At 37.9% G+C, this 27,498-nt stretch overlaps 1 protein-coding gene across 1 annotated transcript; it reads left to right on the top strand.

The window, feature by feature from the left end:
* The first annotated feature begins 5,797 nt into the window (after positions 1-5,797).
* LOC129727121 (uncharacterized) lies at positions 5,798-12,714 on the top strand. Its single transcript, XM_055684599.1, has 3 exons — positions 5,798-5,989; positions 6,048-6,121; positions 6,178-12,714. The coding sequence occupies exon 3, from the start codon at positions 9,113-9,115 to the stop codon at positions 12,431-12,433; it is 3,321 nt and encodes a 1,106-aa protein (XP_055540574.1). The 5' UTR covers positions 5,798-5,989; positions 6,048-6,121; positions 6,178-9,112; the 3' UTR covers positions 12,434-12,714.
* The last annotated feature ends 14,784 nt before the right edge of the window (positions 12,715-27,498 follow it).

Below are 27,498 nucleotides of genomic sequence, written 5' to 3' on the forward strand. Positions count from 1 at the left end.
CGTGACATTTAAACGACAATCTTTTCGGTCAAGATTCGCAGAGTAGGAAGAAGGACCCTTTTTGTGGTATCTGCAATGTCAAATCGGGCCGGGTTGGGTTGCAGTTAGGTAGTAACAGACTAACCGTCCGTGGTGGCATTCAATGTTGCTCTGAAGAGTTATGTTTCCATTACTTGTAACAGTGTTGGTTGTAGAGAAAACAACGAAGAAGGGAACCATTTTTTAAGAACTGGTTGAATAAACTTGAGATAAAAACTTATTAGTGACGGGACGGGAAAGAATTTTCCCTCATTAAATGCCGTGTTGAATAAACATTCATGGCTTCATTAAATAATATAACAATTAGTGACGGCATTTTCATCCTTGTTGTAATATCAGAATTAAAACAGCCAGTTTTTTATGTTCAGGAAATAGGTCACGAATGTCTGCCGAAAGCATTGGACCGCAATTAACAAATTATGTGAGAAAAGCTTCTTTGTGTAAAGCTTTTCTCTTCTCCAGCTCTATAAATGCACATACCAAATTGGTTTGCACTCGTTAATTAGAACAGCCAAAGGATAAGCGAAGCAATGAAACTACCTTGTCATTGTAGGCGAGCCTAGTTTTGCTTGCAGCTATAGAGATAAACAACCTTCCACAATTGGTTGATTCTGTTGAGGTTGAGTGGCTTTTTGAACAGAAGTAACCTTTTTTTAAATGATGCTGCAATTAGCGAGAGCAAAATTACTACCAAGAGTTCATTCTTTGTTCATTATTCAAAACTGTTTCACTCCTGATTTTGATTCCATCATTTTGTTCGATTGTAACGATTTGTGAATAAATTGATTTAAATCCTTTTACCATCTCGTTAAATCCCCTATATGTCAATTTGTAACATAGAATCAATCAAAAAACCTGGATCAAGTTCTAGAATCCTGTTATACAAATCAACCCAAAATTGAATGATGAGCATACAGCAAACAAAAAGAAATACACAATATGTTTCAATTGATTCTAAAACCCACATCAGCGGAGACAAATAGGGATCCATAACCATGATTGCAAAGCGACAGAAAAGATAAACCAGTCGCAATTTAGCTTGACGAAAAAACAAGTGGAACACGCTGTAAACTGAATCCCTAAATTCCGCAGATTTGCAAATCAACCGGATTGAATACAGCAAGGACAGACTACGAGCGTACAGGGCTCCATCTAGCACTCCACACTTCCATTGTGTCCCGAATAAACCCGGAATGTAAAATCGATTACGACAGCATTTTGCCGCTATCCCGGTTCGTAATATGCGAATGTAGCAGGCTTCTCTCGAGAAAAGCTTCCCGGGTTCCCGAAGAAGTGTGTCCGGGTTTTTATGCAGGGCTCATATCTGAAGCGGAAAACTTTCACTGTCGAGCCGAGGGATCGTCGGAATAACGGGAAAGCAACTTTCCAGTGCGGTGTATTTTACTCTCTTTATTCGAGTGTTCGGTGGCTGGCCCAGTAAAGCACAAAAACCCCAATTCTCATGATATGATATTATATTTATGTCGGTTATTTTCGTTTTCTTCTGACCGTGTCGATGGAGTTGCTGTTTTTATGTGGCATTTGCTCACAGTAAAACGGTAACAAAAGCTTACATGAAATGAAAAAAATTGATTTATGTGTCATGTCTATGATTAAACGGTATTAGTAAAGACGAAAACTGCTGGAGTTGGATGGTAATAAATGAAACTTTCATCTAGCACATTATTTGATCGTTATGTCGAAATAATGCTTTTTTGATTTTCTTTAATTCTGTTGTGTATACTGAAAAGAATAAGGAAGGAAGCAGCACATAGGAAAATATTATGCAATAGAGAAATCTTCCAATTTAAACCCATTTTAAAATGGAAAATCAAAAAAATATCGTTAAAATGCAATTTAGGAAACTATCTACAGTGGACCCCTCTCCTAGAGTGGATCACTCGTCAGATTATTTCTAAAATTCGTCGAGTCCACTATAGCAGAATGGTCCACTATAAGTTAATTAATTGTTATTCGATATTATCAGAATATTATTAGATATAATAAGAAAAGCCTTTAAGAGTAAATTTTAACTATTATAGGTTAAATTGACCAACAGGGGACCCTCTATTAAAAGCAACGGTTGATTCCATATGATTTGATTATCTTATGCATACGAAGTTAAAGCTTGATCCATTTTATACTTGGTTGCACCATATCTTCGTCAAAATATACACGTAGAAAAAATGTTACTGCAAATTTATTTAGAAAAAATATAGAAAAAGTTTTGAGTTTCAGACGATTTCACACACCTTTGGTTTGATGGTGTCCATCATATTCTGCACAGTGGAACTGTCAACTCGATCCGCCATTTTCCACCACTGCCACTTTTCTTCAACTAGCTCTTGATTATCGCGAAATATTTTTCGATTGGACGAATATCTGGGCAATTTGGTGGCTTGATCGCTTTTTCGATGATATCAATTTCATTCTCGTTGTACCAATCCATGACTTCCCGGCTGTGGTGGCAGCTGGCCCAGTCAGGCCAGAACTTCACCGAACCGTCAAGTGATTGGATTACCGGCAAAATCCGCTTCTGGAGGCACTGTTCCTCGTACACCTAGCCATTCATGGTTGATCCGGTGATGAAAACCTTGGTTTTTTTTTGCCACTGCTGCTGATTCTCTGCCACACCATCAGCTTCCGAGAGAACTTGTCAGCAAACACGAATTCAAACCGCTTTGCGACGCTTTGACATATAGAATTTATGTTCTGAGAGCTGCGCGAAATTCATATGTCTTAACGTCCATTAAAATGCAGCCATCGAATTTGGCCAAGACTGTCTAATATAGCATCCTAGCGCGGCGTTTTGCGACGTCTGTAGGTTTGGTTGGGGTTACTTGCTGACGTGGAACGACCTAAGGCCTTCACGCCGACAGATTCGTCGAGCAGTGCCGAACGGTGCCGAGAACTTCTCAGCGAAATCGCGCAGGGTGGTCCCAGAGTTAGTCCGAACTGCACTGCAGGCTTTCAATCGTAACTGCTTGTCAATCGTCCCACTTCGGCGACTGCTATGATCAGCGAGATCCTGCGTTAGAGTTTTATTTAATCGTTTCAGCACGCTGTTTACGGTTAATTGGGGGATTTGAGGCACTTCGCAATTTTTGCATCTGACCACGTCGAATTTTTAAAGTGAGTGTGCAAAATTTTCTCACGTCTTTCACGTTCATCGTCGGAAACTTTTCACCCACTGACGCAAATTTGATGAAACTTACACCATTTTTTTAATAAACCTTCCGCATGACTGCGATACCATTGGTTTCTCGTAATCATCACTAGAAGCACCACAGTAAATAGAGAGCTGAGATCAAATATCAAGTGGATCGTACTTCACTGTTTTTTTGGTTCGTAAACATCTTTAACCCATTATAGACCGGACCTTGATCCCGATTTTTATTTAACATGATTTTTGCGGGCTTGTATTGTTCTAATCAAGAAAAAACTGAAAAAAAATTCTTTTCGACTTTTCACAACTGAGTTTTTTACTGGTTGTTTTGCACTACAATTATCCCAAACGTGAAAAAATATGCTTGCAGAACATTGGTAAATGATACAAAAATAATGTCAACAGTTAACTACTAGAATATATTATTATCAATAGTTTCTATTGGTTTTTTCAGCAACTAAACAATTATTGAAAAAATGTGTTTTTGAACACATTTACGCGAAACACTCCTCTACTTACGGAATGAAAAGAAAAGGAACACTGAGAAGAAAAAAGAAATAGCTTTCATAAAAAATTGTGTGCAATTTACGTCGTTTGTAACTTGCATGCAAATACCACAATAGATCAAACAATGGTCGCAGTGGTTTAGTATTCTACAAGGGAAAAAAACTTGCATGCAAAAGTGTGTTGAAAAATATCACATTATTATCATTATTAATCATTTGGCTTGCCTTTTGATGACACTCTCACTGTAACTGGACTTGTTTGTTGCTAAATTAAGCATACACGCTGTCGAAAAGACAATAATATTAACAAAACGGCTTGAAGGGGGGGAGGGAGGTGGGCATAAAATGAAAATGAAAATTGTATCGGCCTTATGCAGAAAAAAATCTGAAGTATTGTTCGAGAAATAGAACAGTTCGTCCTATTTGCGTTAACAAATGGACATAAAGCCTGTTTTGAAATTAAGGTAAGTTAAATTACAGTGAACCACTTGACACTGGGGTCGCGTTTTACGCGGTTGGTTGTACCGCATTTAGAATATTAGATTCGATATATTTATACTAAACTAATTTGATACCGCGTACAAATAATATTTCGAATCGACTGAAAATAATCCGATTAATTGTAAAAATATCCCGTTTAAAAAACGCATAAAAACAACCCGCGTGAAAAGCGACTCCAGTGTATTGTAGTGGACCACTCATCATATCATCGCAATTTAAGCAAAAACTCGAAAGATTTTCAAAGTATGTATAAATTTCGATTTATGTTATGAGAAATTGAGTTAATCTGACGAGTGGTCCATTATATGAAAAGGGTCCGCTGTAGGTTAATTTACTCTACATCGTTTCATACGAACATTTTGTATTTATAACCGATTTAAAAGCGTGGGGCAGCTTTCCTATAATCGACCCCTTTTCCAATAAAGACACTCCATCCCGGGCGAAAGAATGGTTTGCCTCTTAGGTGAAACGGTTGGGTAAAATAATCTATATGGCACCCCTTCCGTACAGTGGGCCACTCGTCGGAAATACCTAATTTCTACAAAAACTCAAGGGATTGACCGAAAACTTACATCGGGATACATCTTCTTCAGTCAATCTATATCAGAATCACATTAAACATTTGTAAGTTCCGATTTATGTTAAGAGGAATTCAGGTAATTTGACAAGTGATCCACTAGAGGCAAGGGATCCACTATAGGTGAACTTTCCCTTGAAATCGTCAAAACAAACACTTCAACAACGTTTCACATGATAACCGTCTACGTAACTGACGATAAGTTTTAAATAGGGTAAATTAACCTATAGTGGACTAGTCGTCAGATCAACTGAATTTCTCTACCTATGCTTGAGTGGTCTGTTGGCCAAAAACGAAGGGGATGGGTGTTCAAGATAAGTTGGAGAAACTTCCGCCACTCTCTCAATAACGGATGCAATAAGAAGCCATCTACCGAGCCCATTGGAAGCTTTTCTGCCTTACAGATCATAAGATCTTTAAACCTCTTCGAGGGTGACCTAACAGGTCATCTTAATATTCTAAATATTTTTCGTATCAATTCTTTAGTAGTCAACAATGAATACTGGATGGAGAAAAGATACAATTTTGAAAAACGATTGCGAATACTTGAACCTGAGTGCGATGTTTTGAACGCGGTGGTCCCGGTTTCTGCACTGTGGTCCAGAAATAAGAAAAGGTAGTCAAAAGTTGGTTTTTAGCGAACGGTACATTTCTGGGCAATGACTCGAGAAACTTTCACATTAACAGATCCGTGATGAATCCCCCAAAAGTGACATAAAAAAGTACGGTTGTGCACTTAACACGAAGTGTAATACCGGACTGGACTTATACTATTGGTCAGCTAGAGTAGATCTTCTTAATATAAACTACTTACTTTAGTGGACCACCTAAACTTCTTACACCGAATGACACATTATAAATATACTCATTTTGATTTGTGCTTTGACAACCTCAGTTCTTCATTAGAAATGTTGCAACAGACGTGTTGGCTCTGGCGACACTGCTATGCCAGCTACCAATATCTCCGATAAAGAAGTTGCTACCCAAAACGAAAGTGGAGCTGTCAAGCAGGCGGAAGCAGCAGACGACGATTAGGAGACCAACAGCATACACCTTTTTAGAGTGAAGTTGCGAATTAGAATTATATTACAATAGATCAGTGAATAACAATTAAAGATATATTAAAATTTTTCTTATTGAATAAAATTTGTCGTTAAATAGAATTAGAGATTAAAATTGGATTGAGTTACGAGTTACTACGTGAGTAAAAATTAATTATATAATTAGCAATCTAACCTAACAGACTGTGTCTGAGCAGGGTTTACGTAAATCCCTGAATCCGTAAAGGAAAGCAGAATTTTGCCTTTATTATTAGAGGAAAGACCGATTTTTGTAAGTCGCATTAAATGTATCTTTTAAAACATCTACTAAAAATAAATATTTCACAGCTAAAAGCTGCATTCGCTAAAAAACTGCGTGCTGCTAAAAAGAATTCGGTTCCTCATACAACTCCGCTATTTCGGAACAATCTTTTAGAAAAATCGATCGATCATGGATAGCACAGCTGCCGATAACGAAATAACAAATACACCCAATGCGGACTTATCGAGCTGCGTGAATTGCGACCGCCCGGACAGCGATGATAATTTCGTCCAGTGCGACACATGTGATGCATGGTGGCATCTATCTTGTGCTGGAGTTACGCCTTCTATAGCCGATCGACACTGGAGCTGTCGTTTGTGTGTGCACGATGTATCATCTATACGCACTGTGTCATCCGTGGCAAGATCGACTCGCCTTGCGTTGCAGGTCCAGAAGCTGAACGAGCAGCGTGAAGTGGAGCGAAAATACATCGAAGAAAAATACAAGCTTATTGAGGCTGAACTGGATGCGTCTGAGGAGAACGATAGTGTCCGGACACAAGCAAGTAAACGGGCCAACAATGAGAGGGTGAGGAAGTGGATCGACGAGAACGCAGGTCAAGCTGAAGGCGCAGTAGGCCACAATGAGGACAACAAAGCCGCCTCCTCGACGCTGCCCCCCGCACCACTCGACCCTATTGAAGTTGCTGCTGCCGATATGATTGCTCCCGCATCCAGTCCATTGAGACATCCATCGATACTGTCTCAGCTTAGGCAGTCGATTGGGGCAAAGAAGCACCCAACGAACTTGCAATCATCTTTACAGTTTAATAAAGAATTTGCTGCTGTACACACCGATAATGCAGCAGTTTTGTTCGCCAAATTTCAGCAACAACTGATGAACCCAAGTAGTTCATCCATGCTGGCAACAACCGCTAACCAATCGAGGGAAAGTACTATTTTGGAGAAGAGCAAAGGAGCAGTACCAAAGGTGCTGCAAAATGAATCGAATCTTACTCAAAGAGATAATCGTTCGAAAGCAAAAGGTAAAGTCATTCCTGAACCCCCCGTAGCACCGCAGCAAGGTAAGCCAACAATAAATAAGAAATCCGCCCCATCGGCTGAAGATGGAAATTTTCAAAGTTTAATTGATCAGTTTGGTAATATGTTTCAAACCAAACCGAAACCAATACCACCACGATACTCCACCGCTTTACCTAAACCAAACCCAAGTGTTCAGTTTCAATCAAGTACTGATTCACTACACGAAGATGTAACAACCCCCATCGAATTTTCGAGAATTACCGAATATATCCCCACCCTCTCGCAGCTAGCCGCTCGTCAGGTTATGTCACGGGATTTGCCTCAGTTTTCGGGCAACCCTGCCGATTGGCCTGTGTTCATAAGCAGCTTTACAAATTCGACGCTTGCTTGTGGATACACTAGTGCTGAAAATTTATGTCGTCTCCAACGCAGCCTCAAAGGTGCTGCCTATGAATCGGTACAAAGCCGCCTTCTTCTTCCGGAGTCAGTTCCGCACGTATTAGATACCTTGTATTTGCTCTATGGAAAACCAGAGCTGCTTATACAGGCGCTACTGGAGAAAGTTCGTTCCGTGCCCGTGCCGAAAGCCGATAGACTAGAAACACTAATCGATTTCGGGATGGCAGTGCATATTTTGGCCTCTGTGATCATCTTGAAGCTGCAGGGCAACTCGCGCATTTGTCTAACCCAACACTCTTGATGGAATTGGTTGGAAAACTTCCCGCTCATATAAAGATGGAGTGGGGTAATTTTTTGCGAAACGTTTCGGAAGTTAATTTGAAAACTTTCGGAGACTTCATGTCAAACATCGTGATATCTGCGAGTAAAGTGACAATGTATGAACGAAGAAATATCAAGAGTGAGTCCAGAGAAAAATTAAAACCAAAATATCGCGGAACTTTTAAACGCACACTCAGACATAACAGAGGAGGTGCGTGACAAGGAAAGATTGTGCTACGTATGTAAGAAAACTGGACATCGTGTGCACGATTGCAAAACATTCAAAGCGTTATCTGTCGATGAACGTTGGAAATACATTAATGCCGAGAGACTGTGTCGGAACTGTTTGTGTGACCATGGCAGGAGGAGCTGCAGGCGTTCGAGTTACTGTGGGACGAATGGATGTCAATACCGTCATCATCCTTTGCTTCACACTATGAGATCCAATAATGCACTGAGCCGCCCGCCGTACATATCTTCTGGTGAAAACTACACACATCGACAAGTAGAGCAATCGCTGTTTTTCCGTATCATACCGGTGACTCTCTTCGGACCACGCATAGTGGTTAATACGTTCGCATTTCTTGATGACGGCTCGTCAATGACATTGATTGAGGAGACTTTGGTGAATCAACTTGGTGTGCACGGTGACAAGCGACCGCTGTGCCTAATGTGGACGGGTAACGTAACTAGAATGGAAACAAGATCACAGCAAGTGTCTCTATCAATTTCCGCGGTTGGCGGACAGAGTATGCATCCTCTAGATGATGTACGCTCAGTTAAGGAACTTTCACTTCCGAAACAAACTCTGTCGTACGAAAAATTAGTGGCAAAATACCAACACCTACGAGGGCTTCCCGTAGCTAGCTATGTAAATGCTACGCCTCGGTTGCTTATTGGTGTGAACAATTTGAATTTGATCGTTCCCTTAAAGGTGAAGGAAGGAAGCTGTCGTGAGCCGGTTGCTGCGAAAACTAGATTGGGATGGTGTGTTTATGGCGGCCATGACGGACAAAACACGAAGCAATCGCTGAACTGCCATTCTTGTAGTTGCACTAACGACGATGAACTACACAAAATAGTAAAGGATTACTTCACACTTGAAGATGTTGCCGTTTAATCTACAATACCTCTGCTATCCGCGGTAGAGAAGCGGGCTCAACAAATTTTGGAGAAAACAACGGTCCGAGTTGGGAGCCGCTTTGAAACGGGGCTCTTGTGGAAGTACGATCGGGTACAGTTCCCTGACAGCTATTCCATGGCACTGCGCCGGCTGCAGTGTCTCGAGAAGCGAATGGACCGGGAGCCTAAGTTACGGGAGAATATCGAAAGACAGCTGATGGAATACCAGGCGAAAGGATATGCACACCGCGCGACAGAAGCGGAACTGGTACTGGAGAACAAAGATCGGATCTGGTATTTACCGCTCGGGGTAGTTATAAACCCTAAAAAACCTGAAAAGGTTCGTTTAATATGGGACGCAGCAGCGAAGGTGGGAGGTATATCACTAAATACGCTCCTGTTGAAGGGACCAGACCAATTGACCGTCTTACCAGCTGTTTTGTCGCGCTTTCGGCAGTTTAAAGTAGCGGTTTCAGCAGATATAAAGGAAATGTTCCACCAGATCGTAATTCGTGCCGAAGATCGGCATTCGCAGAGGTTCCTGTGGCGGAAAGATCCGTCGTGTCTCCAAGAAATTTATTTGATGGATGTGGCGACCTTCGGATCAACATGCTCCCCGGCGTCCGCACAATTTGTCAAAAACAAGAATGCGAAGGAGTTTCAAGAACAGTATCCCCGAGCAGTGGAGGGAATAATAAAAAACCACTACGTAGACGATTCGCTGGAAAGTTACGAAAGCATAGAAGAGGCGATCAGAGTCTCTGAGGAGATGCGGTTAAAACATGCCAATGCTGGCTTTGAATTAAGAAACTGGCTATCCAACAGCACAGAAGTACTGCACCGTCTCGGTGAAATAAAACCGTCGTCCAGTCAGGATATTAAGTCGAACAGAAAAGAATTCCAGCGCGTACTGGGGATGATGTGGTGGACCAATGAGGACATTTTATGTTTGTCCACAGTAGTACAAGAAGCTATCCAGAAATTAATCGATGAGGGAGAGCGGCCAACCAAGAGACAACTGTTGAAATGTCTAATGGGTTTTTTTGATCCACTGGGCCTGTGGAGCGCGCTGCTTGTGCATGGGAAAATTTTGCTGCAAGATGTTTGGCGAAAAGGAACGCAGTGGGACGAGAAAGTCGATGATGCCGATTTTGAACGTTGGACTCGATGGGCGAGCCTTTTCCAGGATATCGGAGGGATACGCATTCCCCGATGCTATTTTCAGAATGCAACCGTTCGCCACTATCAAAACCTCCAGTTGCATATATTTGCAGACGCAAGCGAAGTAGCTTATGCCGCTGCAGCCTATTTTCGGATCACAAACCCAGACGGTATAGTGGAGTGCACACTGGTTGCCGCAAAGACGAAAGTGGCACCGCTAAAACCTTTGTCAATTCCTCGACTGGAGTTACGGGCCGCCGTGCTGGGAGTAAGGTTAATGCAATTTGTTGAACAGAGCCACAGCGTCAAGATTCAACAGCGTTTTCTTTGGAGTGATTCAACCACCGTTTTGTCCTGGTTGCGCGCCGATCATCGAAAGTACAAACAATACGTGGCATGTAGAGTAGGAGAGTTACTCGAGGCATCCAACGTACGAGAGTGGCATTGGGTGCCAACCAAACTAAACCCAGCTGATATGGCAACAAAGTGGGGGAAGGGTCCATGCAAAAACATAGCTGGCGCTTGGTTCAATGGGCCGGAGTTTTTGAAAGGTTCCCCAAACGAATGGCCTCGTGAGAAAACTAAATTGTTACCCACGGAAGAAGAGTTGCGACCGTGTCACGTACACCGCCATATTTCCATACCCGGAATGGTGTTCGACCTACAGCGGTACTCACGTCTGTCACGCCTGATTGGCTCAGCCGCATACGTACATCGCGTTTTCGACACCCGAAAACAAATGTCGATCGTGAAAAGCCAGAACAGCAGCTATTTGACTTCGGAGGAGCTGCTTAAAGGGCAACGGACACTGATTCGTTTAACGCAATGGCAAGCGTTTCCAGACGAAATGGTGCTTCTAACGCACAACCAACAGAACTCGACGGATAAACAATTACAGCTTGAAAAATCAAGCAGCTTGTACAGGTTGTCGCCTATGCTTGATACTTTTGGAATTTTGCGGATGGAAGGGCGCATAACAGCCGCCCCCAACGTGACAGAAAGCTCTAAGTTTCCAATTATACTCCCCAGAAAACATAGATTTACTTATCTCATGTTGGATGATTACCATCGCAGATTTCGCCATTGCAACCACGAAACAGTCGTGAACGAGGTTCGTCAAAAATACTACGTGCCGCAACTAAGAGTTGCCGTGAAGCAGGTCGCTAAAGCATGCCAATGGTGTAAAGTGTACAAAGTAAAACCCAGCATCCCCCGAATGGCACCGTTGCCAGCTGTACGTCTGGCTTCATTTGAACGACCATTTACGCATACCGGTTTGGATTTATTCGGACCCTTAGTGGTGAAAATTGGTAGGAGCAATGCGAAACGTTGGATTGCGGTGTTCACCTGCCTTACTATACGAGCAGTTCATGTTGAGGTGGTTCACAGCCTCAGCACTAGTTCCTGTATAAAAAGCATTCGCAGGTTCGTCGTTCGTCGTGGATCACCAGCTACTATTTACTCCGATAACGGAACGAATTTTCAGGGAGCAAATAGATTATTGCAGGAGCAGATGGAAGAGCTAGCCATTACCTTCACCAGCACTTCAACTAAGTGGATGTTTATCCCTCCCGGTACACCCCACATGGGAGGCGCGCGGGAGCGCATGGTGCGCTCAATAAAAAATGGCATGAACGCTGCGTACCAGAGTCATGCAAAATTGGATGATGAAAGTTTAGAAACACTGGTGATAGAAGCAGAAGGTATAGTGAATAGTCGCCCGCTCACATATCTGCCAATCGCCTCTGAAGAAAGTGAAGCATTGACCCCGAATCATTTTTTACTAGGCAGCTCAAATGGGGCTCACCAGCTAGTGCCTCAATCAAGAAACAATGTGGCCATATTGCAAAAGTCTTGGAGTCAAACTCAATTGCACTTGGCCACCTTTTGGAGGAGGTGGGTACGAGAGTATTTGCCTACTATTGCTAAGCGAACGAAATGGTTTGCGGAGGGAAAACCAATAACCTCTGGTGACTTGGTTGTTTTGGTAGACGAGGCGATCAGAAGCACCTGGGAAAGAGGTCGAGTTGTCGAAGTCATCAGAAGCAGTGATGGGAGGATCCGTCAGGCTATAGTACAAACTGCGAGGGGGTTGATTCGTAGGGCGGTGAATAAGCTGGCGGTATTAGAGGTAGATGAAAAATGTAAAACAGACCCAGAGGGTCAGTGTTACGGGGGGGAGGATGTTGGCTCTGGCGACACTGCTATGCCAGCTACCAATATCTCCGATAAAGAAGTTGCTACCCAAAACGAAAGTGGAGCTGTCAAGCAGGCGGAAGCAGCAGACGACGATTAGGAGACCAACAGCATACACCTTTTTAGAGTGAAGTTGCGAATTAGAATTATATTACAATAGATCAGTGAATAACAATTAAAGATATATTAAAATTTTTCTTATTGAATAAAATTTGTCGTTAAATAGAATTAGAGATTAAAATAGGATTGAGTTACGAGCTACTACGTGAGTAAAAATTAATTATATAATTAGCAATCTAACCTAACAGACTGTGTCTGAGCAGGGTTTACGTAAATCCCTGAATCCGTAAAGGAAAGCAGAATTTTGCCTTTATTATTAGAGGAAAGACCGATTTTTGTAAGTCGCATTAAATGTATCTTTTAAAACATCAACTAAAAATAAATATTTCACAGCTAAAAGCTGCATTCGCTAAAAAACTGCGTGCTGCTAAAAAGAATTCGGTTCCTCATACAACTCCGCTATTTCGGAACAAGACGTTTACTATAATATTTTTCCTTAAAGCTGCAAAAAATGTTTTTTAAAAACAGCTACTTGATTTGCCATGGTTCGTGAACGTTTTCATAGGAAATGGCTTTACCAAAACCTGTACTGACATCACACTTTCCGAGCGAAAATAATCATATTTTCGATGAACGGGTAGGATAATAGTGTCTTTAAAAGATAAGCAATAAATTTTACTAGAAAAACACTTAAAATATTGAAAAAATAGTGGCCCAATTAAGGGTGGAAATAATAACGTTTTCCTTATTCCGGCATGCTTCATTTCTAACAAGAGCTATCATCGAAATAACGCCGCGAATCATAGTTACCATAAATTTGTTATGATCGTGTTATTGTATAAAATTGCTGCTAAAATGGGAAAAACGCCGGAAATTGGTAAAAAATATACTGAAGCAGCTGTTACTGAGTGTCTTCAAGCAATAAAAAGTGGTGTTTCGACTAGAGTAGCTTGCAGGCGCTCCAATGTTTCACGATCCACCGTAATGTTCCGTGCAAGCAGCAAGTGGTCAGGAAAACCACGAAAAGGTAAACAAAATGCATTGACTGCCGCGGAAGAGGATTCAATTGTTGGCTGGATAACTCGGATGGCACGTAACGGATTCCCTATTACGAAAGAACGGGTGCAGTCTACAGTTGATCCAGATCTAGAACTCTCAGTGCGTAAGCCAGAGTTAGTTTCATAAGCGGCGGCTACGGTCAAAGAGATGTATAATTTAGACCTGGCCCAAATTAGGAAATTGTTGTGGTCCAAATAAGGAAACGGTGGCCCATTAAAGGAAACTGAAACGATGATTTATTGCTTTTATTTTTAGAAAATAGAGGTATTATCTAGTTGTTTTTATGCAGAAAATATAATAAACATGTTACTTCATGTTTATACATGATGAAATACTGAATTCAGTTTAGATATTTACACTTTTTCTTGCAAAATTTGCAGCTACGCTACTAAGTGGTCCATTAAAGGCAGTTATACCCTATAACAACCACTTCCAATAGTGATACGCTAGCAAGAATCAAAAAGCAGAGTTAGCAACATTAAAAGGGGTCACAAAATATAGAAAAATTGGTCGCAGTAACAAAAATCTCTAACTATCTAACTAAAGCATGTATTTATAGTGGACTCTTTCCTATTATAATGGACCACTTGTTTCAAGCTCAGCAGCATTTGTTTTGTCAATTAAAAGTTCGAGAGAAACACATCGTTTCGGATTTACCTTACCTGCTATGCATTTAGAATAATTAACACCTGGCCAAAGAGTAGTTTGACAAGTAATTCTCGATTTTCTACCGTTTCTCATCACATCCCACGGCAATATTATCAGGAATTGAATCGTCTAAGTGCTCTACACATACGGGAGGTTAAATTTCTTGCAAAAATATCTTTAATTTAGGTTTAACTATGCCATGTTTATCAATAGCGGATCTATGTTAGCAAACACATAAGGTAAATTAACCTATAGTGGACCCCTTTTATAAAGTAGACCACCAGCCAGATTCAATGAATTTATACGAAAACTCGTGGGATTTTCAACCGGATTTTATTGGGAAACAACTTAACCAGTCAATCTGCATCACAAACATTTATGAGTCCCGATTTGTGTTAAGATGTAGTAGTTAATCTGACGGGTGGTCCACTATAGGTTAATTTACCCTAGCAAGCGTTGCATTTTCACATTCGGATGCATCTTAAAGAGCGTTGTCGTTGGGTGTTACCATGTGATTTTTGAAAATTCAAATTTTAGTTTAAATGCTCCCAAATGCTTTCAATGGGACAATGACTCAGTATCATATGACCAGAACCTTTCTGTGGTCAATTTGCTTGTTTCCTTCGATTGAAACTGAAACGCTTAAATCCCACTGAACAACCGCTTTTAATGGTAGGCAGTCGAAGCGGTTTATCTAATCGAACGTTTCTATGACTCGCAAGCTCTAAGCACATATACTGGTCTAATAACAGGGTATATTCCGAGCCGTAATCATTTGAAGGTTGCGAAACTTTGAAATGATACATGTACCATCGAAACTTCAAGATGATACATGCCGTTTAAATGGAAAGAAGACTAGGAACATCTGTTATACCGATGTCCGGCAAATTTTAGCAAAAGGTATAAGTTTTTCGATAGAGGGCTACTAGAACCCTCTGAAATCTGGAGAGCGAATCCCAGTACGGTTGTGCACTCAATACGAAGTGTAATACCAGACTGGACTAATACTATTGGTCAGCTATAAGAACCACTTTTAATAGTGATACAATAGCAAGAATTAGAAAGCAGCGTTAGCAAGATTAGAAGGGGTCACAAAATATAAAAAAAATAGTCGCAGTAACGAAAATCTCCAACACGAAAGCATAAACCTATAGTGGACTTCGTCCCTGTTACAGTGAATCACTCGTCAGGTTAATTCAATTTCTCTTATTATAAATCGGAATTTATAAATGTTTCTCGTGATTCTGATACAGATTGGCTGGATAAGATGTTTTCCGCTGGAAGTTTTCGGAAAATCTGTCTTTATTGTATGTGGTTCCCCTACAATATATGGTACAGAGCAGCTTGCGCTGGACTAATTTGCCGATTATTCCTTTTAGTAGAATCAGGAGAAATGTTCGATGACTATTCGTTACAGTTGTTTAAACATTCGAATCCGAGTTCACCTTTCTTTATTCAAGCTCAGCAGCATTTGTTTTGTCAATTCGAAGTTCGAGAGAAACACATGGTTTCGGATTTACCTTACCTGCTATGCATTTCGAATAATCAACAGCGTTCTGATTAAACAGAAATAGGATAAGACCTTTAGTGAACTTCTTTGCTTTATCAACCTATGGTGGACCACTCGTCAGATTAACTCAGTTTCTATTAACATACCTAAACCGTACATGTTTGTGAAGCAGATTGGCTGGATAAGATGTTTCCTCATAGAAGTTTTTTGAAAATCACTAGAGTTTTCGAACGAGGATTACGTAACATTGATATAGAATTGGTTGCACAAAACATAATTTCAGATGAAAAGCTCCTAAAATCCATAATTTAGGAAATGGGGTCCACTACAGGTTAACTTACTCTATTTAACGTTTCAACTATTACACTAGACATCATCTCAATTTAATTTTCAACTTTCCCCGTAATCACAATCCTTCGCATATTTATTCCAATTTCGATTCAAATTCCAATTCCAATCCCAATTCCAATTCCAATTCTAATCCCAATTCCAATCCCAATTCCAATTCCAATTCTGATTCCAATTCCAATTCCAATGCCAATTCCATTCCCTATTCCAATTCCAATCCCAATCCTAATTCCAATCCCTAATCCAATAACAACGGTACGGGAATACACTACGCCTCACTGTCTCCGACAGATTCTAATCAAGTCATCAGTGTCTCCATCTACGCTAAGTTGATGCCTTTAGTAATGTTGCTGTGATGGTGTCAATCTCACGGTAAATCTATCAGAATAATGCTGGTCTAACGAGTCAGTTATCATATGCTAGGAAAGTCGTTTAGTATCAAAAGTTAGTCCCATAATTGTCTTACACACTAACAGTGAGCAGCGCATTTTGTGTCAAATAATCAGTAAGTCTGGTTCTGAGCGTTGGTTCTAGTGTAACAAGTTTCTTTACCATATACACCAGTTTGGAAATATATTGCATTTTGAGTGTCCTAAAAGTAAAGCAAAGCCTTGGTTCTACATTCCGATTCGGAACTTGACCTTCTGTTTATTTATACACACACTTCACAGCCAACTGTTTAGTGTACAGGACAATTGCAGGGCTAGCGCTACAATCCTACTGACACTACCAGTCTCTCCCGAGCCGAGACTCGAATCTACGACGACTGGCTTGTTGGGCCAGTATCGTACCTCGAGACCAGCTGGAGATTTTTGAGTGTCCTATATTATCGTAAATATTTTATCGATTGCATCTGATCATCTCGAACTAGCTACTAGCTGACTAAGCTCATGAATTAGTTATACGACAGAAAAAGCACGTTCTTCTACCTGGCAAGCTTTTATTCAACCTGCCAGAGTATTGTATTGTCCTTTAGGCCAGCTTGTTCTGTTAGTGCTGCTAGCTCAGAAGCAAACACCGGCTGTGAATCAATTTTATCGATCCTCTATTTTGGGATTAGTGAGACGAAAAGGCAAAGTTCAAACTTTTTGTGTCACCATCGACAGTTTCTTTCCATTTGTTTCAACGTAACCGGAATAGTGTTTCAATGCGATAGCATGCGGGTTGGTAATTAATACTCACCCAAACGAAATAGTCAGAATGACCGACCTAAAGTTTCATTAAACAATCTTATCAAATTATTAAACAATTAGATAACTTTTTGTTGCTGCTAGGTTAATTGCCGTAATCGAATGCAGCTCAAGGTTAGACTGTAATTTTCGAGTTATTTTTCACTCACACAAAGTCAATCCCTATTGAATGGTGCATCTCACCAGATACTGTTGCTGCGGAGTCAAGTCTCGATTCATTTAGACAGGAAACATCATTTTGTGTACAAATTTTCTGGAATAACATAGTTACCTTAACTCTGCTGGTACCGATTTCGCAACGCTAGTTGTACTGCCTTGTACTAACTCAACTGAAACGGAACAAAATCATAGGGTAACCGCTCCTATGTTCATATTAGTACCTATATTCATCTCATCACGCCTTTTTGATCAATTCATCGTCAGATTTTATTATATTTTTAACGTAAAACTTTCAACCACTTGACAAAATCGAGAAGCAAATAGATTTACTTTCAAAATTTGTAGAAATTTGACGGTAAATTGGAAAAATGAGGGAAATATGATGAATAGAGGAGCACCTAGCTGTTGAGATGAATAATGGAGCGATTACCTTACGTGTTGCGATGATTTTACAGTGAAATTTCAGTCCGAAGATAAAAACGAAAGATCTTTGGAGGGGATGTTATAGCGCTTGGAGAAAGTTAGTTTAATGGATACGGAAATTGTCATTTCTCTGTCGTTACACTACCATTCTGGCAGTACATACATGTAAAATGTGCGATCCGTTTTCCGATAGGTTCATTATTTGTCATCAGAGATAATAAAGTTATGTTTGAGTGTTTTCCATTTTTCCTGGTTGCCGTCATAAATGTGATGTGAAAGCATGTGTTTGTTGTAGGCGAGAAAGATTCCGTAATTTGTTTTATTCTACATCGAAAGCTTCCAGCTGTAGAACAACATTAGGGATTGAGTTGCAGTTGCTAGTCTGTGTATGCTGAAGGATAATAACGTTACATAATCTTGATGCATGGCAATCATGAATAAAACAGCTTTTCACTTGGCACTTTGAAAGTACTGTTGATTACTTGTTCTTTTCGCTTCAATTAAGATGTGGTGTGTTGTGCAGTTTAAACTCTAGTTTTTTGGTTTTTTCACACAATATACTATCGTCAACAGCTTAATTCTGAAGCATGTCATTTTCTCTCTTTATTTAAATTGAGTAGTTTTATGCGACATGATGAAAGTTCGGTTTTATTTTTTTTATTATCTATTTTCGAATTCAATTTTGAACAGTTCCGATTTCATTAGAGGGATCGTTCCGAATAAGCTCATAATTTAAGACTTCGTTTACTTACTTGAAAAGAACTTTTCAAACATAACACAAATAAATAACATTTAATTACAATCCTTATTTCAATCTCAATCTTAATCCGAATTCCAATCATGATCACAATCCCAATCTCTTACCCAATGCCCTGTCCACTGTCAATCCTATACTTAAACAGAATGTCAATCTTAATCCCGATCACGATTTCAGTAACAAATCCAATTCCAATCTTTATTCCAATCCTCTTCACAATCATAATCCTAATCCGAGTCTTAATCCCGATTCCAATCTTAATTTAATTACGATTCCAAATCCAAAGTCTTTGACCCCCCCCCCCCCCACTCCCAATCTCAATTCGATCCCATCTCCGATCCAAAACCCGAGCTCAATCTCGAATCCAATAACAATTCTTTTTTCAATTCAGTCCTATCAAAAAGGGACGAGATTACGCAACCCGACCTTCGCAGTGCTGGCAGTTCCATGAAAGCCATTAGCATTTTGAAATTTATCTTCTTAATATTTCATGCGCGTCAAAATATCATTTAAAAATAATTGTGTTGTAGCGAAAATAAACTTTCGTGACTTTGAAATGAAAGCTTTTAATATTATGAAATAGCGCGCAGTGGAAGCGTGCTTGGCCTATAACCTGTTAGCAGGGTAAAAGCACTAGGATATGCAGATCGAATCTAAAACACGCGTGTACGGTAGAAGGTAATGATAAGTAAGAGAACGATATATTTAATTTCTTTGTTTATAACGGAAATGGCAAATAGATGTCAAAGCAGGCATTGTTGCCTACACGCCAGTCTCCACTGACACGTAACCAGTCGAACCTAGGGGTTCAACAGTACGTACCAGAAGTACAACCTGCACTAGTTGGCATAGTAAGACGCATTTCGCATTTTTTCTGCCGCACCCTGTAGTGCTTTTTACAGGAGCTTACAGGAACTGTCATCTTCTACTATATAAAAATGGAATTCCGTAACGCTTGATCTTATTGATATTATTCCCTTTGTCTCTGAGGTGTACAGTAACTACGTAAAACATGCACAATTATGACTTTTTGTGCTGAATTTGCTTCTAAATCAAAATTTAAAGCGATGAGATATGATTCTTTTTCAATTAAAATGTTTGTCAATGTTCAAAAAAGACATTTGAAGAAAAATTATTAGTATCTGATCACTAAAACTTGAGATATTATTCACAAAACTACGTAAAACATGCAAAGTTATGACTTCTTGCGCTAAATTTGCCTCTAAATCAAAATTTAAAGCGATGACGTATGATTATTTTTTTATTTAAATGTTTGTCATTGTTCAGAAAAGACATTTGAAGAAAAATGATTAGTATCTGATCACTAAAGCTAGAGATATTATTCACAAAACTACTTAAAACATGCAAAATTATGACTTTCTGTGCCGAATTTGCCTCTAAATCAAAGTTTAAAGCGATGACATATATTTTTTTTAATGAAAATGTTTGTCAATGTTGATAAAAGACATTTGAAGAAAAATGATTAGTATCTGATCACTAAAACTTGAGACATTATTCACAAAACTACGTAAAACATGCAAAATTATGACTTTTTGTACCGAATTTGCCTCTGAATCAAAATTTAAAGCGATGACATATGATTCTTTTTTCATTAAAATGTTTGTCATTGTTCAGAAAAGACATTTGAAGAAAAATTATTAGTATCTGATCACTAAAACTTGAGATATTATTCACAAAACTACGTAAAACATGCAAAATTATGACTTTTTGTGCCGAATTTGCCTCTAAATCAAAATTTATAGCGATGACGTATGATTCTTTTTTGTTAAAATGTTTGTCAATGTTCAGAAAAGACATTCGAAGAAAAATTATTAGTATCTGATCACTAAAACTTGAGATATTATTCACAAAACTACGTAAAATATGCAAAATTATGACTTTTTAGGCTCAATTCGTCTCTTAATCAATTCGCGGTGATATGTGATTCTTTTTTCATTGAAATATTAGTTGATGTCCAGGGAAGACATTTCAGGAAAAAAATTAGGTATCTGATTACTCCGATTTGAGATATAATTCACAAAACTACGTAAAACATGCATCATTAAGACTTTTTATACTCAAATCGTCTCTAAATCAAAATTTAAAGCGATGACATATGATTCTTTATTCATTAAAGTTTTCGTTGATGTTCAGGAAAGACATTTGAGGAAAAATAATAGGTATATGATTACTAAAACTTGAGTAATTATTCACAAAACTACGTGAAACATGCAAACTCATGACTTGCCTTTAAATCAAAATTTAAAGCTATGATCTGTGATTTTTTTACAATGAAATGTTTGTTAAGGTTAGGGAAGTTATTTGAGGAAATCACGTGAAAAATGGAAAACCATGATTTTTTTAATTTGTTTATGTCAGAATTCAAAGCGATATCATGTGATTTTTTTTAAATAAAATGTTCATTGTTCCTACAACTTTTGCAAATGTTTTCCTGCAAAAAAACTCATTTTTTGATTCAGTGCGAGTCGAGCATAATAATTTAATATGTCTGATATTTTCGTAGTTTTGTGGATAGTAACACAATACCGGATTCGATTAACTTTTTCACTTTCATTTTACTTTTATTCAAACTATATCTTGGGAGATTGATTGGAAGAAAGACTACATTTCATTAGTTTAAACATCGATTAAGGGGCGACTTTAGCATTAAAACTCATGCTTTTTTATTTTCTACGTAGTTTAGTGAATTAAATCACAATTGTGAGTTATCAGAAAACCTTCACTTCTTCTCAGACGTGTTCCTTGGACACTAACAAACCTTTATCATTTTGAAAAAAAAAAACACACATGTCATCTCTTTAGATTTCATTGTAGAGGAAACCTAAGCATGGCTGGTCATGCTCATGTGCAATTCTTCTCACGTTAACTTCTTTCTTTCAAAAGAGACACGAAAAGAGGTTTTACTGTAAACGATTGTGGAGTTGCCCGAATTTCACCCAATATAGGTATAATCGGAAATAGGATGGACCCACTTATTTTCCAAAATGGCGACTTTCGGTTCCAGGAAAATAGTCTAAAGTGGTATTTGACCAACAATTTCAATACTTCCGAAAGTGGAACTCCATACGTCATTTCGAGATTCTAAATGATGTCTTAAAGTTTACGTTCTGTGCGTTCTTAGAATATTGGCAGTCCCTCTACAATTATGGGTCAATACACATGTTTCCTAAATGTTGAAAAATGAATATAAAATCAGAAAAAATTATCAACTATGAATGTTTTATTTTCCCTTTCTGTATTCTGATGTATACTTTCGATCGACAATTAGTTTCACTGCAGCTGATGCGTGTAAATCGGTTAGTAAGAAAAATAGTACTTGCATAGCAAAAGACACAATTATGGGTCACTTTTGCCCTTCAAGATCATTGAGTTTATAAAACCACCAAATCCATCACAAAAGTTATTTTATTGTTGTAAAAGCTGGATAATAAGTTATTTTATTAGATCGTGATGTATTTTCATGCAAAAGTGATAAAAATAGCCAAAATATGGACTGACCCACAATTGTGCACCGCAAAACGTAACATTACTACAATTACGGGTGATTCACTTATTGCAACCGAGCAGAATTATTGTTTTTAGTAACATTTTCAACATTGAATCATTTTAATCGTATGAATGGGGTTACAATTGAGTTATAAAAAATACCACTGCCAATGAAAATTGTTCAGTTTTATGAGAATAGACGTATTTGTGTAAAAGTGACCCATAATTGTAGCTGACCCATAATTGTGGAGGCACTGTATACGATGCGAAATATTTTTGAAGTATGTTGTACTAATGCATCAATGAAATAAAAAAATGATTCTCAATTTTTAAACCTTTGATCCCGAGCATCGCCGGGAACGTTAATCATAAAACCGAAATTGATATATTTTTTGTTCCAAGATAAAATTTCCAAACCATTTTCGAAAATCAATGTGTGATAGTTACATGAGTGTATACCAGTAACTCACTGCTATCGTCACCACCCGAATCATGTGTCATTAAACCGACATTATTACACCCACAGACCTGCCATCATGGACTAGTCTAGTCCGTCTTTTTGTGCTACAAACTAGCACAGGCTTTGCGAAGGTGGAAAATATTCTCCGAATGGGACCATCATCAGCCGCTATCTTCCGTCGCCGGAAGCACTACATTCCCAGACCGCTGACGAATCTTCTCTGTGTGGTCCGTTAGAGAAATTGAATAAAGGAATTAATGAGTGGCACCGAAGAGGAAAAATCCAGAGATTGCTCCACCATTGAGAAACGGTGAATGGGGTAAAGCTTCCGAGTTCGCATTAGAAAAGGATCCCGTTGGCGAAAACAAGGACCCTCAATTTTCGCAAGTCGGAAGCAGACATTTTATTTTTGGTTGTTACTCTTTCCGGGCTGGGATTCTCCAACAGACTCACAACGTTCGCAAAGAACGGACTGAAGTGAGAACCGAATTGGAAGTGTAATTTGTAATAGAAGCGAAGTTTTGTGAATTTGATTTCTGGTTTCTTGTGGTCTTTTCATGCGGTTCCGACCGCTGTCGCTAGCATTTACGCCTCTATTCTGTGGGGAAAAGTTTTTCACACTCCGTTCCGCTCTCGACTGCTCTTGTCTACCGGATGGATGAAATTTCCGACGCCAAGCACCAGTTTGGCCATCAGAATGAGTGATTCCATTGTCGTGCTTGTTGATGACTCGCCTAGGCTAGTAGTCAATGGTTCGCCGCATGGTTATTTATTGATGGAAAACACATCGCGGGCTATGCGATGTGTCCTGTTAGCGCCGGTGCTTCGTATGCACATGGGATACGGTGCTGGCTTGTGTTGAATTACTTTTACTGGATTCAGAAGTTATTTCTGTTTATGGCACATTTCAATCACTTATTCATCGGCAGCATAGCGTTATAATGATCGATCTATTTCAATGTTGTCACCCGTGGTTATACGAAATAATCATTGTATGTATTAAATCAATCAAACTTATCCAATGTCTGCATAATGGAATATTCGTAACGAATGGCTAAGTGGGTAATCTCTATTAATTCATTGTCCATCGAATTCCTCAAATTCCAAGTTTACCGACGCCTTCTTTTCCATCATTTATTATGAATTATAACTTAATCACCGAGATTATTAATTGGCATCCAGACTTGAATGAAATTTCAACTGCCTTTGTGGCTGCAAAATACCTTCCGGCTTTTCACAGGAATGTTAATCGCAGTTCCATATTCATGTACAGTGTACAACGATAACAGCCAACTGTCGATAATTAATAAAGAATAATCATATGTGAGCACAGTTTCATTATATTGAGCTACATTCTGCAGATTAACTCTGGTTGGATCGGTTACTTCTGCAGCACGGAGCTTGTTGATACGTAACGGCAGTGGTCGATATCGTGTAGCAAAAAGTCAGAACACCGAGAAACTCATTTGGTCTGTGTTGGGGCACACACATTTCGAGAGTACGACTTGTTTCACGAATAATAATGGCGCCATTAGGAGTAAAAATAATTTATTACTGACGATTGACGAACCAACTTTTGGGACCAAGAGAATGGCGGCATTTTTCGCTGCCGATCTTGAATTCCGTTCACCCAATGGAATGTTGGGGCCTGTGAATGAGTCGCAATGCGTAAGCTTTTTTTGGTATGTTTTTTGCAATGGACGAAGGCTACCTAAGCCTCTCTAAGTTACGCATAGCAGTTGGGTAAATGCGGGTTGAAATTTTCGGCATCGGAATATGAGAGCGACATTTCGGCGGTTATTAATCTTTATTATCTCTGGTGCTTTGTTTGAGTTTTAATGATATTCACAGTAAACTAGAGAGGAGTTATCCCTTTGAGGAAAAACCGTGGAGTGAGGGCAAAAACGAACCGATGCACAACGACTTCATACAAATGCTGGTCAAGTAAATAATGCCGGTGTGTCCAAAATTAATGTTATTTTTTAAAAAGCGAATATTTGCTTAAAAAATTTAGAAAATTTGGAATCATTGGCATTGTGTTAAATATGCAAATAGATATAGCCAGCATAAGAACATGAAATGGAATAAATCTACTATATAAAAATGGAATTCCGTAACGCTTGATCTTATTGATATTATTCCCTCAGTCTCTGAGGTGTACAGTTATCAGCATCATTTTGAATCGTTCTAAATCAAAAATAATAAGCGATGATATGTAGGTTTTTTAACATTTGAAAAAAATTATAGGTATCTAATTACTAAAACTTGAGATATTATTCACAAAACTACGTAAAACATGCAAAATAACGACTTTCTGTGCCTCTAAATCAAAACTCAAAGCGATGACATATGAATATTTTTTCACTAAAATGTTTGTTAATGTTCAGGAAAGACATTTGAGGAATAATAATTAGTATCTGATCACTAAAACTTGAGATATTATTCACAAAACTACGTAAAACATGCAAAATTATGACTTTTTATACTTAATTCGTCTCCAAATAAAAATTCAAAGTGATGACATGTGATTCATTTTTCATTGACATGTTCGTTGATGTTAAAGAAAGACATTTGAGAAAAAATAATAGGTATTTAATTACTTAAATTTGAGATATTATTAACGAAACTGTGTAAAACATGCAAAATTATGACTTTCCTTGCTAAATTTGCCACTAAATCAAAATTCAAAGCGATGACATATGATTCTTTTTTCACTAAAATATTTGTTATTGTTCAGGATAGACATTTGAGAAAAAATAATTAGTATCTGATCTTTGAAACTTGAGATATTTTTCACAAAACTACGTGAAACATGCAAAATCATGCCTTTATGCTGAATTTGCCTCTAAATCAAAACTCGAAGCAGTGATCTGTGATTTTTACTATAATAAAATGTTCGTTGTGTTTAGGAAAGATATTCGAGGGAAAAATAATAGGTATCTGATTATTTGAAATTTAAATATTTTCTACAAAACCACATGAAAAATGCAAAACCATAATTTTTTAGGCTCAATTTGTTTCTAAATCAGAATTTAAAGCGATGACACGTGATTTTTTTTTTTCAATAATATGTTCGTTGATATTCAGGAATGACATTCGAGAAGAAATAATAGTTATCTGATAACTGGAAATAGAGATATTATTCACAAAACTAAGTAAAACAGGCAATATCACTAATATTTTGGCTCAATTTGTCTCTAAATCTTAATTCAAAGCTATGATATATGATTTTTTCCATTTAAATGTTTGTTTATGTTCAGGAAAGACTTGAATAAAAATAACAGATTTTTGATTACTGAAAATTGAGATATTATTCACAATACTACGTCAAACAAGCAAAATCATGAATATTTGAACTCAATTTGCCTCTAAATCGAAATTCAAAGCTATGATATGTAATTATTCTTCATTGAAATGTTTGTTAATGTTCAGGGAAGACATTTGAGGAAAAATCATAGGTATCTTATTGCTAAAAGTTAAGATATTACTTTAAAAACTACGTATGTTTGAAGATGATTTTCTGCATACAGAAAAACACATTAAAATACTCTTTTTGAAATTGATATATATATATATATATATATATATATATATATATATATATATATATATATATATATATATATATATATATATATATATATATATATATATATATATATATATATATATATATATATATATATATATATATATATATATATATATATATATATATATATATATATATATATATATATATATATATATATATATATATATATATATATATATATATATATATATATATATATATATATATATATATATATATATATATATATATATATATATATATATATTTATATATATATATATATATTATACATAAAATACATTCAAAATTTTGACTTTTTGAGCATGAGCTCAATTCGCCTGGGAATTAAAATTGTTTTTTCAATAAAATGTTCGTTGTTCCTTCAACATCTGCAAATATTATCTTGCAGATGAATTTATGTTTTAATTTGTCGAGTCGAGCAGAAAAAAATACATTTCTAATGTTTTCGTAATTTTGTGAATAGTAACACATTATTGGATTCGAAATACTTTTTTACCTTAACCAAAACTAGATCTTGGGACATTTGGCTGGAGGAAAGGCCGCATTTTGTTTAATCTTTTATTTTTAATTTCTACGTAGTTATGTGGTTTAAAACGGTTACTTCATCTCAGACGTGTTTCTTGCACACCAACAAACATTTTCGTTATAAAAATTCACATGTTATCTCTTTAGATATGATTATAAAGGAGAACCAAGCATGAATTGTCACGCTAAATTCTTCTTACTTTGATTTCTTTCTTCTAAAAGTTGCATAAAAAGAGGTTTTACTGTGAACGATTGACGAATATCCGGTTATCACCAGAGTGTGGAATATTCGGAACTGAGATGACCCCACATAACATTTTCCTAAATAACGACTTCTGGTTTCAGGAAAATAATTTAAAGTGGTATTTGGCCAACAGTTCAATACTTCCGAGCTCCATACGTCATTTTGAAATCCGAAATGGCGATTTCCAGTTTCTTTAAAACATCCCCAAATCACAAAATGCAATCCAATATATGGGTATTTCCGTTCTGTGCGTTCTCAGAATGTTAAAGTACTTAAAGTGATGATGGACGTATAAGATGTGAAATATTTTTGAAGTGAGTGGTGCTAACAATGCAATGAATTATAAAAAATGATTCCTAATTTTGAAACTTTTGATCCCGACCATCGCCGGGAACGTTCAACTAGTTATATATAAAAGGAATTATATAGGGTGTCGAACGTCTTCGTCAGTGGTTTTCTTCGGCAGTTTTTCTGCAGCAATCTTATGCAAAAGGGGGCAGAAGAAAACCACTGACGAAGACGTTCGATACCCTAAAAATCATTTAAGTACAAATGGACTTAAACTACCGAGATTCAGAGCAAAGTATCCGAGACCCCTGTACAGGAGGATGGCTGTAACAGTTCCTATCCATGGTTATTACATAGAACGCGGATAAACCCTCCATCGAAGGTGTCAC

Source organism: Wyeomyia smithii, chromosome 3, assembly GCF_029784165.1.
Source record: "Wyeomyia smithii strain HCP4-BCI-WySm-NY-G18 chromosome 3, ASM2978416v1, whole genome shotgun sequence".
NCBI lineage: Eukaryota > Metazoa > Arthropoda > Insecta > Diptera > Culicidae > Wyeomyia > Wyeomyia smithii.